The sequence below is a fragment of the Squalius cephalus genome (assembly GCF_949319135.1).
Source record: "Squalius cephalus genome assembly, chromosome: 10".
Classification (NCBI taxonomy): Eukaryota; Metazoa; Chordata; class Actinopteri; order Cypriniformes; family Leuciscidae; genus Squalius; species Squalius cephalus.
The window spans coordinates 8,491,005-8,512,161 of record NC_137131.1 but is presented as its reverse complement, the minus strand read 5'-3'; the positions used below and the strand labels follow the sequence as shown (position 1 = coordinate 8,512,161).

Below are 21,157 nucleotides of genomic sequence, written 5' to 3'. Positions count from 1 at the left end.
ACCTGCTTCCAAACCAAAAGATAAAACGAATTTTACATTTGAAAGTAAAATTGATCAAAAGTTACAGTAAAGTCCTTTGTTACAAACTATTTCTATTTCAAATAAACACTGTTCTTTTGAAGTTTATCCTCAAAAAATTCAAAAAAATATAGATCATTGTTTCCACAAACACTGTTTTCAACATTGATAATAAGAAATGTTTCTTGAGCAGCATATTAGCATGTAATTCAGCTTTGCCATCACAGAAATAAATAACATTTTTAAATATATACAAATAGAAACCAATTAAACCTGGAATTAAGCCTAGTACATATAAGGGGTATTTAACATGGTGCTATGGAGGTAACAATGGCAAAAAGTTGGGAAACACTGTGCTAACTGATAAAGCTCATACCAGTGCAGAGCAAAACAAGTGGAAACTGAATCCAAGTTATGCAGTTAAATGAAATACAGGCATGCCCCTGAACGTTCAGTGTTTATATTTGCCCACAGTGCATCTTTTAGGCCGTTATCCATAGTCTCCCTCCTCAATCTCCTTGAGGGCCGCTGACTTTAGCAGGATCTCTCGGAGAACAACCAGACAAGCTGCCAGAGGGCTGTTCAAATATTTACCCCTGGATAGCATTTCCATCACGGCTTTCCTCGTGCAGGATCATTAATGGGTTTGTTTTCCTACCTACAACTGTTTGCTTTCACAGCTGGTTAAACGAAGTGCCTCAAATTAGAGTACACACACATCAGATACACACCTCCATTCATGTTCTGCCGACAAATTAATTACCCAGGACAGTCAAGGTGTCACAGGATAGCCTGCTTTCCGAGGGGAGTCACACCGCTGTTACCGTTCATTAAAGGGGAGCCTTATTGCTCATGAGGCTTTGCTGGTTGTAAATCTACAAATTGTAAACTTCTTCTGTGGAAGTCTCAGGACTAAAAAAGGTTCGTCCAATCATTGCATTCGGTCCGAATGAAATTATAGGAAGTCCTACCTGCCTGTGAACATATGTATTTGCATACCTCTGCGCACCATGTTCGCTCAGACATCACACGTCATCAGCGCATTACATGAGGCTATGCAGAGGTGTAGACAGTCATAGAGCACCCGCAAACAAACAGCAGCCGCCTTTTACAGTTCCTCCTGAACCAAAACAACGAGCTTATGCTGCGCTAACAACCATAATTAAGAGATGCAACCCTGTGACATACTACCCGCATAGAATTATGCGTTTCTATACTATCAATGCCCACCCAATGTAGGGTGGGATCTTATGATTTCAAAGCTATCAAATGTATGTACATCTATTATTATTAAATGTCTTATATGTGTATAATGTCTTAGACTTATATAGTCTTTAAAATACAGCCTGAAATGGTATTCCCAAGCATTAAAGTATGAAATAACGCAGGGTGGGACTTTGTAGGGTTTATCCATCTTGATTTGGGTCATCATTTTTTTATCTGGTCTTTAGAGTCAACCTGAAAGCTAAACCGATCCTACTTACTTTCTTAATACACATCCCTGGTCTTAATGGGAAAGGTTCAGTTGTGTAACATTCCATTTCACCAGAAATTTTTTTTTATGCGTTTTTCATCAAAATTATTATTTTTTGCCTACATCTAAAAAGACTTCCTAGTTGACGTCTCCAAGTGCCTTCCTTTTTCAACCACTTGTCATAAGTAGACAAATTTTCACAATTCAATCAGTTCCTGATGGAGGATCACGCTACCTTTTTTTCTCAAACTGAATAACCAATTATGGGTCTAAAATGTGTTGCAAACAATGTTTCTTTATGAAATCTTCCATGAGTACTTGTCATTCTCAGTCAGTGCAGAAAGCTGCCAGTACCTGACATGAACCTGAAATCAGTGAAGTGTGATTTTGCTTATCTAATCTTGTTTTGTTATGTAGTCTTAACTTCTCAAATCAACCATACCTTGCTAATCCCAAACCTTACAAGCCCTTTAATTGAAGTTATTTATGAGCGCTAAAATCAACATGTGTTGGATAATCTCACCACACACGCCCCAAAATGTGTTTACACAGCGCTTCTGTCTCTCCCACAGATGGCTTCTTTGATTTAAAGGTTGCTCCTCTCGCAGAGATATCAAAGGCAACAGTGTCTACTCGGCAGAATCGCTGATTTCTTCAGAAGTGAGGAGACATCCCTCTCGGATTCCCTCATTCTTAACCCCCCCTCCCACTTACGCTGACAGAACAGCAAGACTAAGCACACGAAGACATGAGCAATCTGTTGACTGACTTGTCATGGAAAATGTCTTTTACCAAAGCACCCTGCTGATCAGGGAGGGATGGTGAGCGTTGTGTTAAATCTGGTCCAGAGTGAGCAACACCGTCTGCTGTGGGTAAATTTAGGTTGCCTGTCAAGCTCTTGTTGTCATTAGTCTCTTAAAGTCAACATGAAATAGCATTCGCAACTCACACTTCTGTATTGTGATGCATTTCCGAGATTTACTGAGAACAAAATATGTGGGATGGGACTCTTTACAGTAAAAAAAAAAAATATCTAAACATTCTTATTTTAAACTTGTTTTGATTTTTTTGTATTAATAATATTATATTTCATATTCTGAATGTTATTATAGGCATAAAAAATAATTATGTATTTGTTTCATTAATTTTTTTTATATATATATATATATATATATATATATATATATATATATATATATATATATATATATATATATATATATATAAACCTGCCTTTTTGGCGATATGAAGTTGAAAGATGCGCTTGCTTTCATTGGCAGCAGGGATTCTTGTAATGAGGTGGAAGCACTGCAGGGTTTACAGGGTGAGGATCAGGTCATGTGTTTAGTCTTGACCCTCAACCCGATCCTTTGGTGGCTTGGAAATGGCTAAGAGGTCTGTTTTTAACTGGGAAATAAAAAAAGAGGGACAGGACTCACCAGACTGAAAAATGCAAGCAACGTCTTTCACAGCTCTTGTGATCAAGGAGAAATGCCGATAGAGCGGGTAGCACAAAGTCCTCCTGCCGAAAGACACCAGCACATCTTGTACAGAGTGATACGTCTGTAACACACACACACACACACACACACACACACACACACACAAGCGTGGTCTGTAAATTGCTCCAGATCTGTCTAGGCATATTACATCAATCATTTCTTAACTCCACTGGTAATTACAGCAAATTGCTCTAATTATTCCCAACGACTTCTCGTTTTATTAGCAGGGTAAATAGTAGGTCAACTTTTAAACACCTTGGCAAGCGGCGTTCTTAATTGTAGACAGTGTTTAATCGCTCGCCTCAGAGTTCTCCGTAGTCTAAGCATCAACAGACAAGTGCTTTGGGGGGAAAAACATGTCTTTATTCTCTCTCTTTCTCTCTTTTCTCTTTGCGTTTTCCAGCCTCCCACTCTACCTCCCCTCCGCTATTCTCTCAGCAGCTTGTTAAGAATGCACCCGGAGCCATTCTAGCATGTCATCATAGCTCATGCACTCCCCCAGGCTATTAAACACTGGTGTAAATAAGCCTGCTGAGGAGGGGGGGGGGGGTGTCTCAAGGAGCACTGGCTTTACAGTGGTTAGGCAAAACACAGGGTGGAGAGGAAGAGAAATGAAGGAGATTGAGAGAGAAAGAGAGGGGGAGACAATGATAGGGTGTTGAGAAACTACATTAGCATTTCCTGAAGGAAATACCAGTGCTTGCAAGATAGCTGAAGAATAGCACTGAAGTTTTAGGACGCTTCAGTTTCAGGCCATTGTTCTGTGTAAATGAAATGCTTCAGAGGCAGTGTTTTGAGTTCTACTGGCTGTGCATAAGAATCGTCACATAATGCAACACTGTGTTTGTAGCAGTAGGTGGCTTTAAATGGTTTAACAGATGCATGAATGAAAAGACCAATCACAAATTGGTATGCAAATAACTGCAAGACAATCATAATTTATTATACAAATATTTGAATGACGTTCAGTCATCATTTACTCATCCCATTTCATACAAGAGAACCGAATGAATCATTCAGCATGATTTTGTGAACTGGATGAAACAATTAACTGAAAAGAAAAATAAATAAATAAACAAATGCCAGCGTGCTAAAAAATTATTAATAAATATGATGATAAACAATTTTACAAATATTTATATAAAAAAAATTCAATACACAGAATTGCCATCAAGTTTATTACAATGAAACTAGTGACAAGAACCAAAGACCCAGATAAATCCAACTTGTCAACAAATAATTCAACCTGGTTTGAACCAGATCAACCAATTCATTGAAAAGAAAAGTCTCAAAATTGGCTGCTTTTAATGAACTCTCAAGGAGAACTATGTCAAGAGTGTTCAGTGAATAACATGGAGAGAATGGTCTGTTCCTCACACAAACCTTTCATATGATTTCAAATGGCTTATATAGGTCATATAGACTACTTTGTAAAAATAAAAATACATAGCAAACATAAGGCTGAAATGATCTACAAATAAAAGTTTTAACAGAGTCTGTAGGCAGAATAAATTGCAGAAGTTTAACACGAGTGTTAATTTTGACAGCAAATTTTGATTTAGTTTAAATCATATTTTAGTCATCTGAATTGTTTTAGTTTTAGTCTAGTTTTGGTTGACTAAATATAAGATTTTAAAAAACTAAAACTACAGTCGATATAGTCGACTAAATTCTAATGGGTTTAGTTTAATTGTGATGCATCAACTAAGCTTTTCTCTAAAATTTCCAAACTCATTACATACACCAGGAGAAAACATCTATTAATCATAGTATTTGTCATTAAAAACTGGTTATTTAGTTATTGCCTCATTTTTCATCAGTGAAAAAAATGTCGTTGACAAAACGAAATTAACATGGTTTAATACTTCAGAGGTCAGAGGTTTGGGGCAAAACCCTAACACGAATGTTTGAGGAAGATCAATATAAAGCTGCCTTGCAAGCACTAAAAAGGAAAGAGTGAAAGAGGAAATGAGGGGGCAGAGGGTTTGTGTTGTTTTGTGTGTGTGTGTGTGAGAGAGAGAGAGCAGGCAGTTGGAGGATGTCATTACCACCCTTCCATTATCAGTATTGCAGCGGAGTGCTGGCTCTCAGCGCACTGAGCTGGGAGAGGTGTCGGGTTACTCGTCCTCATTGTCACACTCACTGTGGAAATGTGGGGGATTAGGGACTGCTGCCGCCCCAGGAGTCAGTATACGCGTACACACACGCACACAAAGCTTAGAGCTCTGCTAACCATACGCAAGCAGTTTAAGGTTAAATGTGTCCCTCGCTTTGGTGTCCACTTTGGCACAGGATGGATTATGCTTATGATGAAAATGTAAATGCCTGTCTGCTACATTTCACTAGACACACGTTTATGCAAATCAGGGATAAGCAAGAGTAATCGAGTACTCGTCGGAGACACCAATGATCAATATTTATTTTTCAATTTCTGCAGTAACTAATAGCCAAGAATGCACATCAGATGTGTGAATTGTTTTTTTTGTCGGTGCTGGAAACTTGGTGTGTTGCATCTGGGTAGGACAAGTGTTAAGAACATGCTTTTAAAAATGGCTGAGCTTAGAGATGGACAGTGGTGTAATCTGCATGTATTTTAATATCAGCAGTGGTTCAGAGGATGACAAATGTCTAATGTAATGTAACCAGAATGCTGCATACCCTTATCTTAAGCTTCTGTTCATGTGAAATTTGCAATGTTAAGCACAAGTAACGTCATACAAAGTGTGCAATACTGTCTAGAGCTGCATCCATGAACACTCCCTTTATCATTCCTCGTATAACAAACCAGTGTTGTTTTAGTATTATTTATTTACTATTATAGCAAATTATTTATACCATTATTAATTATACCATTATTTACTTTTCTTTCTTTTTTAGTTTAATTTTCAATAATTTTGTTATGTGCTTCAGATTTTTTTTAGTATTTGTTTTTTTATTTCTGTTTAAAGGTCCCGTATTATGCAAAATTCACTTTTGCATGCTGTTTGGACATAAATGTGTGTTGGCAGTGTGTGTACACAACCAGCCAATAGTGATAAAAATCGACCTGTTTTCAGAATGCTGTTTTAGTGATGTCACTAAAACAGGCCCCGCCCACGATTGTTATCAGACACTGCCAGTGTTGCCAGATGTACGATAATTATCGTATTTGTACGATAATTTTGACCTCTGTACGATGTACGATCAATAATGGAAAAAATCCTATAATGTACGATAATTTCAGAACTGTGTGACACTTCAAATGATGGTCGTTGTAATAGGGCTTCTCATTGATCTAGCTGTGGATTCTATGTCTACCGGGGGAAGAACGTGTAGAGAGAGGGAGCGAGACCTTGCGTGTGTGTGCTAGTGTGCCTCACGAAGCGCATGTAAGGACCCAACCAATCAAATTTAAGTGCGGGCGGGCTATTATATACTCCCGAACCGACACTGCCATTCTAACATAGACCCACCCTGATCGAGTTCACAGCGAGTTCCGCCATTAACTTACTGCACTGACGAGAATGTCTCCCAGCGTTGTAGGTGTTGTGTGGCTGGATGTATTAATCCACATAGTTCTCTCTATTTACTCCCGAAGTCTGAGGCAGCCAAGACGAGGTGGAATTATTTTGTTTTTAAAGAAAATGCTCCCTCAATTCTACCGAAATTTATGTACTTACGCACTTCTTATACTGTGTTTACTCAGCTCTTACGGTGATTTTCTGAAGTAAAACTGATGCTTCATCTTTTGTGTGATGTACAATAAACTTTATTAAACTCATCAGATCGTCATTCGGACCTGGTCCGAAACAGCAGACTTGTAGGCTATTAATATACATACAAGCAGATGACAAATACGTTATAACCGTAATTAAACTACTAAACTATACCTGTTCCATCTCTATACAGCACTCTGACTCTGTAGGCATTATTGTCCGACTCGAAATGAACACCGTTACTGAGAGTTTCTGATATTATCATCATTCCGTGAGATGAAATAGTTCTCAGAGACTGAGCGCGAGCTCATGAAGCTCCGCCCCCTGTGCCGTGCAGCAGCAGCTTATTTGCATTTAAAGGGCACACACTAAAACAGCGTGTTTTTCTGAGCACCAAAAAATGACAATTTAAACATGCTGTAAAAAATGATCTGTTGGGTATTTTGAGCTAAAACTTCACATACACACTCTGGGGACATCAGAGACTTATTTTACATCTTGTGAAAAGGGGCATAATACGGGACCTTTAATCTTCACTTTTAGTCATTTTAGTGCTTCAACTGATTTCCTCCTAATGTTGCGAATTTATTCCATTCCATCATGATATAACGCTGTATAGTGTATGGTGAAAACTGTGAAGGGAATTGTGAAATGAAGGAACAAGTCAGCAGTATCTTCATGAATGCGTAAAAATCTGTTGCTTATGTTCTCTCATACATCTTGAGTTCAGCATGACGGACATGAGCAGAGGCAAAATGTCCAGGTTTTTCAACCTTTCTTTCCACACTGACAGCTACTCTCACTCGTAGTATGAGAAAGTCTCTTGGCATTGTGCTGATGCTTACAATATTACTATAGCAACAGAAGTAGACACATGGGATATTGACTACATTGTTTGAACAAACAGATCAGATTTAATCACTTGCAGAATGGCAGAGCAGACGTTGAGTCCTAAAGCTCAGGTTTGAACAAAGCCAGAGTCTCCACATATGTGAACCCTCTAAGTTAAAATCTTGTTAACGGTCACTCGCTCATTCATTTGTTTGTTCGTGCCTTCAAGGCCATGTTGTGTTTTGTTATGCTGCTAAATGTATGACATACCTCCAGCCAGCTGAGAGTACCGCTGAGCTTCCTGATGGTCCAGGCTGACTCTACCTGGAAATCACAACAACATTGATCAATATTGCCATCAATGATCCTACATCACTATATCATCTAGTCGTCACATGTCTTTATGTGATATGAAATTGTAGGGCAGAGTTCACCAAACTTGAACTTTGGAACACAGCAAAATTCACATTAGCTTATGTTTTCTTGTCTTCTGCATTCGCATTCCTATGAATGGAAGTCAATAGAAGAAATGTTCAGTGTGACCGTCCCTTAAAGGTGGTATCAGCGATTTCAGGCCCAAACATAAATGTTCACATTCATCTAATCTTACCTAACGATCCGCTAGCTGCCCGCCCCATAAGCATGCCGTCAAAAAACCGCGTCTCTGTAGGCAGCCTAGGCTCGGAGATCTGCACACAAAAACAGTTGTTTTCACCCGTTTTAGCCAAACACTCAAAACCCAAACAAATAGTGTTCCAACCAATCACCGACAGGGGCGGGTGTTGTGAGGTTTTCGCGTGCAGCCGTCATAGGCAGCCGTGCACGAGCGCAAAACCTCACAACACCCGCCCCTGTCGATGATTGGTTGGAACACTATTTATTTTGGTTTTGAGTGATGTTGATACCAAATGTTTTTGTGTGCAGATCTCAGAGCCTAGGCTACCTAGAGAGACGCGGCTTTTTGACAGCATGCTTATGGGGCGGGCAGCTAGCGGATCGTTCGGAAATATTAGATGAATGTGATCATTTATGTTTGGGCCTGAAATCGCTGATACCACCTTTAACTATGACTAGCAATTAACCAATATTAAAGTTTAATATTACATAAATCGTGTTATTCAGTACATGCTACAATATTGACCATTGCTCAAAATACACTGATGTCCACCATACTATGTACATATTATAGTAATTGCAATAACTGGGTAATAAATATGTACTAACCCTGAACCTACCCCTAAACCTAACCCATGTAGTTACCTTATATTACCCAGTACTTTCTTAGATAAGTGCATGTACTGTTTTTAAAAAAAAGAAGGTATTTTTGATGCAGTGAGCATAAAAGACTTCTTACCAACCCAAAACCTATGAAAGGTAGAGTAGTAAAATAGTATCAAACTTCAGACATTTATCGGTTATCAGCCATAAAATAACTATAATTAGTGGCTTATTGATATCGGCCAGAATATTGATATGGCACATCCCTATTTTGACACTTTTTATTAAGTCAACAGGGATGAAAGAACAGGAATTAAGGAAAAGAGGGGAAATGTTGCTGGATTCAAACTCCCGTCACTCACATGAGCACCACGGCTCACTGAGCACAAGCGCTAACCGCAAAGACACAACTCCAATGCTAAATTTATCACTTTAGACAAGAGAATGTTTTAAGAAGGTTTGATATGTCCTCTAGCTATTATGATTGAATGGAAGCCCAGATTTCTACTGTACATTTAACATATAAAGCTTGGGAGTCAGTCCAACAAACCTCTTCAAAAAACGAAGCCCTTGCAACATTCTATTACTTCAGTTTCGGAAACTGTGTTTCAAAACATAACCACCAATTTGATATTTTTCATATTTATTTTTTACAATTACTACCATGTGCAGTGGCCTCCAAAGAGACTATCTGGAAAACATTATAGGAATGCATAAACTTCCTGGAGCTTTATTACATGTGAAAATGCCAGGACCTGCACGCCAACCCCACTTACTAGCCGAGAGAGTCATCTGTGGCATTCAAGCGTGCACTTACATTGTGCTCTCCCTCTGTAGTGCGCACATCATAGACATACGCCAGAATGATGTCCACCAAACCCAGCCAGACGTGGAAGCGCGCTTTCTTATCCAGTAAGTACGAACGGTTTGTGAATTTCCTCATCTGCTCCTTTTCCTCTTCTGTGAAAGTTATTGCTGAAAGCAAAGAGAGAAAAAGAGAGAAATTCAGTGTTGTTTATCAAGTTATCTCAGAGAAGTACAGTCAAAGTCAATCTCTGACAAATTCTCCCCGAAAAACAAGTTTAAACGCAGGGCTCCAGCAGTGAATGATGGATGCCTCTGCTCCGCGGAGAGCTTTAAGAAACAAAAGCATGTTCGCCGCAATTATTTTTAAATCAGAGTCGGAGATGAGGCTTTTGAAGCATAGTAAAGTTACCGCATGGGAAGAGCAAAGTTACACAGCTTGATTGATGCCCTAAACTGACTTGATACTGCACCAGGGAGGAAGAAGTCGAAGGCAGGGCAGCGAGAGAGAGAGAGAGAGAGAGAGCGAGAGAGCGCGAGAGAGAGCGCGAGAGAGAGAGAGAGAGAGAGAGAGAGAGAGAGAGAGAGAGAGAGAGAGAGAGAGAGAGAGAGAGAGAGCAAGTCAGCACTTTAGTAGCAGCTGAAAGTGATCCCTCTCCTTGGCTTCAGTGCTGCCCCTGATAGAGCCCCTCGTGTGCATGCTTGCATGTCCATATAGACACACACACTTTAAGCCAGAATTGGCAGAAGTCAAGCTCTGGCTCTGTTGGGATCTGCTGGATTCCAGCGACATGACGACTGAACAGCTCCCCCATTTTCTCTCTCTCTAACTACCTGATTTACCCTCACACAGCTGCCTCCGCCTGGCAGAAAACACTGACTCCTGAGACCAAAACCAGGAGCTGAGGAGGGAGTTCAGCTCCACCCTAGATCTTGTCTTCGCCTTATATTAAACTGATTCTGTCCCCAACTACTCATTGACAGGTTCAGGGTTTTTTCTTCTTTTTTGTGTATAACATAACTCTTAGCACTTTACAAAATATGGTAAGACAACAATTTTAAACCATTCCTTCTATGTAAAAATGTGTCAAAGAAACAGTTCACCTCATAAAAAAAAAAAAAAAAAAAAAAGAAAATTCATAATTTACTCACCCTGATTCCAAATCTGTAGGGCCACACAGCTTTTTTCTACACATTACAAGTGAAAGGTGACCGGAGGTTGCGAATATTAGTAATATTAGTGAATATTACTAGAAATAAAATTTGAATGGTAATATATTTTCAAATTTAATTCATTTCTGTGATGGCAAAGCTGAATTTTCGGCATCAAGTCATCAGTCACTTCAGAAAACATTGCAATACGCTGAATGTTAGTGCACACAAAGTGAAAATCTTGCCTCATTTCATAGCTGGCCTATTTCATCTGAGAACCAATTAGGTGTGCAGTTTCTTCACCACCACCACCTCCTTATTTTTCTACGACATTGAGTAAATTGCATTTCCGGCTGTAAGCAAACAAAGTAGTTCTCATGTACTGTGAATGTTCCAGATTTGAATATATGTAGTAATAAATATTGGCTTGTTCCTCACAAAGCAATTCAGAAGACTTGAACATATAGTATATAGGAAAATAACATGGTTTCTGGTCACCATCCACTTTAGTTTTATCAAAAGGAGCAACCTGGACATTCTCACTTTTTCTCAGTAACATAGAACATAAACATGCTTCTGTTTAAGAGCGATTAAATAATGACAAAATGTCCTTTTTTGAGTGTACTTGCATTTCTAATGTACAAATATTGAACATGTCTTTGAGGCAATAACAGAATTCTTTATGGTTTATCCTTCACTTAAATAGTAAAATCTGCAAAAACAACATCTGACACCACACAGGTGCCCAGATCACTAACACAAACAGCTACTGGAGTGAGATGGGGGAGCTGAATAATGAAGTGCATACATGCATACGCATACGGTGAGGCTGTTATCTCCATTGGGACCTAAAGTGTGAAGTTACCCGATACACATGGGAAAGCAAGTACACCACCACATGTATACACACACACACACAGAGACACAAAGGGGGAAAAAAATCAGACCCAGAAATCTTGAATTAGAATCTCAGGCAGTTAACGAAACATTAAGTTTCTCACCATAAAGATAGAGAGGCAGAGAAAGAGTGAAGTCTATTACTATTCCATGACATTTGTGAACTGCATAGAATGTACATAGAACATGTCTGAGTTTCTTTCTTCCAACAACATATCATGTCCTGGGAGTAATTAAACATGACCAGAGGTCAGATTGTTCAACAGCAGATTTTACATTTTCTTCCACAGTTTTGGAGGAATATTTTGGTGGGTAGATGGCAGAATTTTTAGATATAAAAGCAAATGATCCACAGAAGGTGCAATTTGATTGGACTGACCAAATTTAGCCATGTGACTGTGATCAAAGATACAGGGCACACTGAATAAGACGCTTGTGTATTGACTAGTCATGGATCATGTGACTTAAGTGGTTACACTAGGAGGAAAACTCTTCTGGTAGTCCACAAGTTCACAAAAAGTCCACAAATTCTGGTAACTTGTGACGGCCAAATACAGGCTCTCAGACTGCTGTCGCTGCATGGTGTGATTCACTATACTGTACATTGTGCACCATTGAGTTGGTTAATGAATGTGCATAGTCATGAAATATGTTACAGTTCAATACTACACACTCTGGATTATTTTTAAGCAAAATATAATTGATTCAGTTTGTTTGATTTTTGGGTGAAATATGACCCAGACATGTTCTTGACTGGTTGTGAGAGAAAGAGCCCTGCGCGGGACTTTTTTCTTCATCCCGCTCCCGCCCGCCGAATTTCTGACCATTACCGCCCGCTCCCGCAACGTATGAGCCGAGGCGAGCTGGTACTGTGTAGTGGAAAAGCGCCATTATTGACATCTCCATCATGTCGCTAGGCTACCTCCCGATCCCACAGTGTTTTTTTTAGCCGCCCATTCCCGCCCATAGCAAAGTTCAAACCGCCCGCTCCCGCGAGATTTGCGTTGGGTCCCGCGGGACCCGGCGGGACTCAATCCCAATGCAGCCCTCTAGTGTGAGATTTAACCAATGTTAACCAAACTTAAAATGAACAAGCTGACCCTAATACCTAAAAAGGAAAAAGCCTAATTAACTTTAATGGCTTAATGAGCCACATCCAGTCAGGAAAAAACATAGAAAAGAGCGAGGAGAAGATATTTTGGCAGCGATTTGTTCAAGATGTTCAGGACGGTCTGTCCAAGCAATTAGTACCAATTAATCTGCCCCATGCATCCAGCGTACTGATGAGAACTGAAGTATAGAAGCATCTAAGTCCTAAGTAGCTAGGAAGTAACAATGTTACTTGATTGATTGACAGCAGAGACAGACAGCTTTGGAAAGCATATCTTGAAATATCTCCATCTCTCTATGTTTAATCCCTCCTCATGTTGTTCTTCTGTGATAGGACCAGCTGTATAACCCCCTCCCCCACACCACACCAACATATGCTTGCAGCTCAGAGTAATTTCCTCATTCTGTAAACGGGCACTAAGGAATTAGCACACTGCTCTAGTGATGAACGTGCTGGTGTGGGACATGTCCATGTCTGTGCCGCTTTATCACACACACGTCAATAATCCATGCAACTTCAAACGTGCCAGATTTTAGTGTTTGAAAAATTAAAACAGCTGTGCCAAAAAAGAAAAAGACAGACAGACAGACAAACAAACGATTGATAGACAGACAGGTAGAAAAGAAAAAAAGCAAGATAGATAGATAGATAGACAATAGAACGACAGAATGACTAATAGAATGACAGAAAATACTGATCAATAGACAGAATAATAGAACAATAGATAGAACTAACGAATGAATAATTGATTGATGATAGGTAGATAAGATGAAAAAGATGGAAAGAAAGGGATAGACAGACAGACAAATAGAACTATAGACAGATACAACCACAGACAGAACATTAGACAGAACTATAGATAGATAGATAGATAGATAGATAGATAGATAGATAGATAGATAGATAGATAAAGGAAAGATGAAGAAAAAAAGAGAGAAAAAACCAATGGGTGAGCAAGCACATTTCTTTGTGGGCACAAAAATGGGCTGAGAGGTAGTTTGTGCCTCGTTGACTAAACTAACTCAGTGACTCACACACAGCCTCATCAATATGACTCAGCAGTTATGAAACAACGACAAAAACACACATAAAGCCAGGGACACACTAATCACACAAAGAGTTAAAGAATGAGTGCTAAAACAACACTCCAAATAGTTTCCAATCTCCTCCTATATGCAACGTGTGAACACGACGCTGTTGCTAGTTGTCTCTTACGAAATGAATGATCAGTTTCCAGCAAAGGTGCGCCACCTGCTGGTAGAAACTAGAAACTGCAATTCTGGAAATATTCCAGTTTACATTGCAAACTTGGCGCCCTCAACTTAACCCAAACCAATTCTCCATACTGAGAGACACACACAGGACAAAGCGGTAATTATGCACAGAATGTGTAAATACAGTTAGAGAGTATAACTTCATACATTTAGAGAGTATAACTTAGTAAATCTGAGGAGGTAAAGGTCTCACAGGTGTCAGAGTTTGCTGAAGAGTCGGGGCTCAGTTCTCTCCACCACGGTTTAAACTTCAGCAGGTTTCTGATCTCCTCCTCGTCATCATACAAATTTACCCTGCATCAATCAAACAGACCTGTCAATCAATCAAACTGACTCCCAAAACAAATTGGGTCAAGAAACAAAGTTCTGGATGAGTGGATGTTCTGTTGTATGTGAGACGTTGAATGAAATGTTTTAAATATTCATGTCATTGTACTATTTTTTAGTTTTGACAGATTTGATGACATTCAAACACAAGAACGGGGAATGGTGGACTTACATATAATGGTCAGCACAAAATATTGAAGTCTCTGCATCTAGTCGATTGCGTCTTCTGAGCTCAGGAGCGGTGTTGTCGGGATCCTTCATGTCAATCACCTCATTCAGCTCCTCCTGATTGGCAAAACAACAGGTTGTCCACAAAACTCAAGTCATTTTTTTTTTTTTTTTTTTTTTTTTTATATTTATCAAAAGATTAAAAAAAAGACTGTATCTACAGTACCATCAGGGACAAACGTTCTTACTTGCAGTCTAGTGAAGACTCCAGACCTGAGGTTTCCAAAGCCATACTTGTGGTATTCTTTCAGCGTCTCCGCTGAGGTTTCGGTGTAAATCTCCTGTTCTATCTGCCAATCAAACTCCTCCTCTTCATCTTCCTCCTCACATCCTCCACCACAGGCCTCTGAGAGAACACCTTCAGAGGGCGTTCAGAGAATACAGATGAAAAGAAATGCCACAAGAAGACGATCAGCTTTTCATACCCAAGTGAAAATGAAACCTCACCTGTGTCCTCCACCAGGGGTTTGGCTGATCTTGAGCCTTTAGGAGCCAGGAGACTGGTGAGCATCTCCAAACCCTCAAAGTGCTGTCCGGCCGTCTCTTTAGGGACGTGCAGCGTGAAGAGACCTGATACATACAGTACACACATAATTAAAGTTGCTATGCAATTAAAGTAGAGACAGATCTTTTTTTCTGGATTGTGACCTGAATGTAAACATGCATTCGATTGTAAGAAAAGCGTTCAAGAGAAGTAAATGATTGGAGATGTCTGGTACACGTCGCCAGAGAGAAGTCTGTTGTTTCACTGGAACATTGAGAGATGATTTATATTTTAATTAAATATGATATTTTAATTAAAAATCACGAGGTAAAAAAAAAAAAATAGATCAATTCATTTCTCTATCCAATCAAGTTCCCGGCCTAATTTTTTTCCTTCTTCCTCAATAATTTGTTTCACATGGATGTATGTCTCAATACAGAAGAGATGTGTCATTATTTCCATTACATTTAACCTTTTAGAGCGACTGTTCACCCAAAAATGAATATTCAGTTCTTTCTTCTTTTGAATGCAAAATAAGATTTTTTTTTTGTCCATACAATAATAGTCAAGGGGTCCAAAACAATATTTTTCAAAATTTAGTCTTTTGTGTTCTACAGAAGAAGTCTTGTGAACACTCTCGCTGACTACCACTGGTGGATCAAACAGATAGTCCCGCCCCAAATATATGCCATTGGTTAGCACTGTTGCCGTGTAGGGCTGGTCGGATTCTTAAACAAACAGAGCAATGCTTTGAAAGCAGACACTTTTTTTCTGGGAACACAACCTACACATGGCTTCCTTATAGTTGTCTCTACTTATTAAGCTGGGACAGGAAAAAAAATATTTTAAATTGAAAAAATACACACATCATCATTAAAATGACAATAATTGCCTTGATTGTAGTCCTTAAAAATTTGTAAATGATTTATAATTTCTAATGTAAACATAGAAAGCAATTAGTTGCTACATGATAGGAGACGTTATAGGAGATGCTATATGAAAGCAATTAGACGTTCTTTACGATAGACTACTGCTAAATTTTTCACTGGCTGTCGATCAAAGAGGACGTGCTGAAATGAGGCCAATGAGATGTCAAGCAGAAGATCCCGTGGCTATTAGGTATAATTAAAAGCGCTAATAGGCAGCTCATTAAAAGACATGTCGGGAATACAGCGGATCGGTCAGACACAATCACAGCGCTGCTTCTGCTGTTTCTTCCTGAACTAAAGATTGATAAGTACCACACGAAAGAGAGAGAGCAAAAGTATAATCTAAGTGAAGGTGTATCTCAATAAAGAAAGAGATCGTTATGATGCTGACAGCTCAACTGGCTGATTAAATGTGAAGAGTTTTGTGCTATAATGAAGTCTATCTTCAGAAAGAAAGACAACGAGAGAGAGAGAGAGAGAGAGAGAGAGAGAGAGAGAGAGAGAGAGAGAGAGAGAGAGAGAGAGAGAGAGAGAGAGAGAGAGAGAGAGAGAGAGAGAGAGAGAGAGAGAGAGAGAGAGAGAGAGAGAGAGAGAGATTTCTAACTCTCTGCTTAAAGGGATAGTTCACCCCAAAAAATCATTTACTCACCCTCATGTTGTTCCAAACCTGTATGACATTGTTTTTCTCTGGAACATAAAGAAAGATATTTTGAGAAATGGCCTTAGTGTTTTTTTGTCCATACAATGGAAGCCATTGGTGACCAAACAGTTTGGTTACCAACATTCTTCAAAATATCTTCTTTTGTGTTTTTACAGAATACAGAGAGTCCAACAGGTTTCAAACAAACATGAGGGTGAGTAAATGGCAGGGTACATTTTCATTTTCCATTTAACACTTTTTATTTTTATTATTTACTTTTACAAAAAGAGAGGACAGGAAATTATGAGAGGGACAATCCAAACCCCCATCTTCCACATGAGCACGATATCTGGAGTATGTGCACTAATCACTATCCCACCACACTGGTTTTCCATCTTTGACTTTGTGTTCTGTTATACAAACAGGAATTTGTGGAAATTGCAAAATTATAGGGGAAAAAACGCAGAGGGATTATATTCCACACATTATGTGCCAAACGGTTACAATCTCAAAGTCTGTGTCTGACATCTTGCAATAAACAATATATAATTTTAGACCGTAATGGAACATTAACAATTAAAATGGTGTTATTTGACAATAATTGCTTTGACTGTAGTCCTTACAGATTTGTGAATGATTTATAATTATTTGTTACAGAAAGCAATTAGACGTTCTTTATGATAGACTACTGCTAAATTTTTCAATGGCTGTCGATCAAAGAAGACACGCTGAAACAAGGCCAATGAGACGTCAGGAACAGGATCCTGTGGCCATTACTTAGCAACTGGAAATCTTCATGCTATTTGAAGAGCAGGTAGACAGTTTGAAATGTTCAGAAAATTGTAAAATCAAAGGGGTGTATAAAAAAAAAATACTAACCTATCAATCAATTCCATGGGAAATGTAAGAAAAAGAAAATTCTTGGCAGTCAAGAAACAATGCGATGCCGTAAATTTCATAATATTTCATCTTTTAATTCAATTTTTTAAAAAGATTAATTTCCACTGGACAGTACAGAGAGCCTCTTTTGACGACAATCCAGAACTTGAATCAGGTCGCCCTGAAATTTGTATTATTTTAAGTCCTGTGAGTTTTGTATACTGTATCCAGTATGTGTGATTTTTCCCGAGTGATTACTGTTCCAAATAATTATGATGAATAGTGATTTTGTCTCGTATGTAAACGTTTTGAAGAAAAAAAATGAGTCTGCGCTGCCGCTGACCCAGAGAAAGCAGTTATCATGTATTAGTTGAAACAGCTTCACAAGCAGTGGACAATGACACTTTTCAATGACACAGTATCATTATTTGCGCGTTACAAATATTTGCATTATCACAGAAGTACTGGGAAGTTTAAAAACACTGTTGTCTACGGAAGCACCTTTTGAGAGTAACTTGGCACTTCAAATAACAATTGTTTCCATTACACAGTTACGCCACCAGGTGGCGACAAGTGACTGTTAAAAATTTATTTGGCATTGAATTATTCATTCAAAAGATTCGTTCAAAAGCGCTGATTCATCCAGTAATGAAACAAGTGAAGTATTTGTGAGTCATTGAATCATTCATTCAAACATTCTTTTTTAAAGCAATTCATTCAGATTAATTAAACATTTTAAATAGACTGCAGCAATTAACATTTTGTCAGAACCTCTTGCAAATTTCATGTTATTTTGTTTAGTTGTCTGTTCAGAATCATGGGAGAATCGTGATCGGTTTAAAAAAAAACAAAAAAAACAACACGATTCTTAATTCATCCAGAATCGTGTAGAAAGGCCAGGAAACATCAGCCGGGCTGTTTTTGAGCATCGGTCAGCTTTATTTTTCCGGTGTGTTCTGCACCGTTGGCCCTAGCCGGACACTGTCTGGGTTTTTTGGGCCGATTCAGCATCTTGAATCGCCGTCGGTGAGAGAAAGAGCTCTGATTGGCTATTCAGCTTAGCGAACGAGTCAGTGCGCGAGAATAAAAGCGAAAGTGATTAAAGCGAGCAAAGATGTCAAGACGGTACAGACAGAAGGCTGTTATAATTTTACATCATCTTACCTGAGCATTCAAATTCATGAATATTTTCATAATAACATGAGCCGACTGGAATGAAGAAAGTGATTGAATTCAAAATGATAAGCAAGCGCTGCTGTTTGCAGTTTGTATATCTGCAGTCCTAGTTTCGGTTTCCCCTTTTGAATGACAAAAATAGACTATTGATACCTGCTGATATAGATTCAGAATGCACATGAAAGTTGACAGTCTCCTTTAGTCCTTTTGGCGTGTTCAAGTGCAGCTTTTTGGCTGAAGTGCAGCCGACGAGAGGCGACACCTGTGTAAGCTTTCGCCGCCGCTAGTTCATGGACATCGGCTTGGTGTGTCCCGAGCTGTGGGACCTTTCTCTAAAGGTGCTTCTGCTGAAGCTTGTGAGGTATTGACTGGCAAACAAAAGCAGCACAGGTTTTCTGAGACTACAGAACGTGTCTAAAGAGTGATTGTTACCTTTATCGATATCGAATGAAGCTTTTTCCCGGCCATCTTCAACTATTCTCCCAGGCAGAGTCAACCTTCAGGGTAGATGATTACACAAGATTCATTAATAACGATACAAATAATAAATAAAAAAACCTTATGTCCATAATAATATACACTTGTACGCATTTATCTTCAATATGCATTTGCCACCAAAAACCACATGCATACATGTTCCTGCTAATAATCAAACTTAAATACAAGTGGCATCTACAAATTATTCCAGGCCTGTTATCAGTCATGGAATTTATTTTAGTATGGATGAGGTGTCCAAATGCTTTTTTGGGTCTTTGTCTTTGTATTTGTAGGCAAAACGCTTTGTAATTAATCTAATATTAAGTATTTTCCAGTGTTTTAACATAACAGAATATCAAACAAGGAGTTTGCAGGCGAGTCACCTGAGAAAGTATGGCTTGGCATAAAACTTCAAATCTTCTCCCTGGATGTAGATGTCAAACTCAGATGTTCTGGTGTAGGGTACACGAATAATCACAGTAAGGAAATTGGCATCTTGGCTCAGTTCAAACGCCGGTGTTATCATGATTACACACAGCAATGGACTGTAGCAATGAGACAGAAAGATTTAGACAGATTAGAAAAATAATTATTCAGACATTTTAAAATAGTTGGCAGAGGGGGAAATCACTAAAGGAATGCTACTGAAATTGTATTATAATTTGAAACAAATCCTAATGGGATTAAACAAAATACTCTATCAATCAAAAATGGTCAGAATTTCGGTTTAGTTTTTGATTAAGCATTAAAAAGGTAATATAATATAATTTAATATAATGCAGCAATGTACAACACAATCCTATTAGAATTAAACAAGGATAACCTAAGAATAAAATAATATCCTACTTACAAAATCCCAGCAAAGTCTATTTTCTTATTCATATTTTAAGAGCACCATTTTATCCAGTAGAATATTATTCGATTTAACATTAAAATGTCCTACAAGATCATTTACCTTACAGTCCAAAAATGTTGTTTTTTAGTCTGGTAATCGATAGTATCTTGTCATCTTGGCACAATTCCACTTAACAACTAATAAATTAGCAAAATTACAGCTAAAACGTAGGTTTACTTGGACTATGTGTAAAACTCTGAAGGTTGCTTCAAGAGAATCAACTACCTGGCACTGTGATATGAACTAAAGACACTTCAGTCTACTCAACTCCCTGAGTCTGTTTGACATGCAGTCAATATCTGAAGAAAGGAAAGAATAGGGCAGCTTACAACTCCACCTTGTGGCTATTTGATTTGAACTAAATCAGACATAAAACAGCACCTTTGCCAACTAGTACATTATAAACATTGGATGTGATTAGTTTAAAATTAAACTTTATTCTATTTCAACACAACACTGTTATTCACCAGTTAAGACAAAGTCTGATAATATTGAGGACTAAAATGAAAGAAAACATCGACAAATGAAATGCAAGTAACCAACGTCGTTAAACTGATTTGATGCACACCTTAGAAAACAAATCCAAAATGATAACTAAAGCCCACTGCAGGTAAACAGCTGTCAAAAGTCTGCCTGTGTTGTTTGTGCCTGCAATGTTTATGCCATCATAAAGAAGCAGGCAGGACATCCTCCATGCACTTTTAGACTTTAACGTTCTCAAATTGCATAGTACGATATAAATAAGGAAATGGCAAATAATATAAACATTATTTAACAAAACATACCTTCACGCCTCGTCTGTGAACACGTCCATGCGATAAACAGCATCAGAAACACATGCAGCACATGGCCTGCTTCAGTACTTCCTGCTTTCTCCGTTGGCCATGTTTTACCGTAATTCCACATATAAGGAGGACTACAAACTCACTTTGACATTACACTCAATTTCTCATGGGAATACTACCTGCACATGGTAAAGCTGATGGAATATTGGTGCGTTCAAGTCCTCCTGGGAAGTTCGTACTTGTTTTTGACATGCAAACTTTATCGTTACATATTACATTCAATGCCATCATATTCTGTGCAGGCAATTAGCTTACTTCGCTGTAAATAGAAAAGTCTAGCAATATCACTGCTAAATACCTT

At 38.6% G+C, this 21,157-nt stretch overlaps 1 protein-coding gene across 2 annotated transcripts in view; it reads right to left on the bottom strand.

Moving 5' to 3' along the window:
* Positions 1-20,892, bottom strand: part of shq1 (SHQ1, H/ACA ribonucleoprotein assembly factor) — a 35,008-nt gene extending 14,116 nt beyond the window's left edge. Inside the window, exons 1-10 of one of the 2 annotated variants that reach the window (XM_079883463.1) lie at positions 20,797-20,892; positions 19,500-19,661; positions 19,072-19,136; positions 14,979-15,101; positions 14,720-14,889; positions 14,476-14,588; positions 14,170-14,270; positions 9,556-9,713; positions 7,791-7,844; positions 2,932-3,055 (exon numbers count right to left, since the gene is read on the bottom strand). In XM_079883463.1, coding sequence (XP_079739589.1) covers positions 2,932-3,055; positions 7,791-7,844; positions 9,556-9,713; positions 14,170-14,270; positions 14,476-14,588; positions 14,720-14,889; positions 14,979-15,101; positions 19,072-19,136; positions 19,500-19,642 — 1,051 coding nt within the window. In that variant the 5' untranslated portion in view covers positions 19,643-19,661; positions 20,797-20,892. Of the gene's footprint in view, positions 1-2,931; positions 3,056-7,790; positions 7,845-9,555; positions 9,714-14,169; positions 14,271-14,475; positions 14,589-14,719; positions 14,890-14,978; positions 15,102-19,071; positions 19,137-19,499; positions 19,662-20,236; positions 20,313-20,796 lie in introns of those variants that run through there. The other variant, XM_079883464.1, reaches the window with a different exon arrangement.
* Positions 20,893-21,157: the final 265 nt, after the last annotated feature.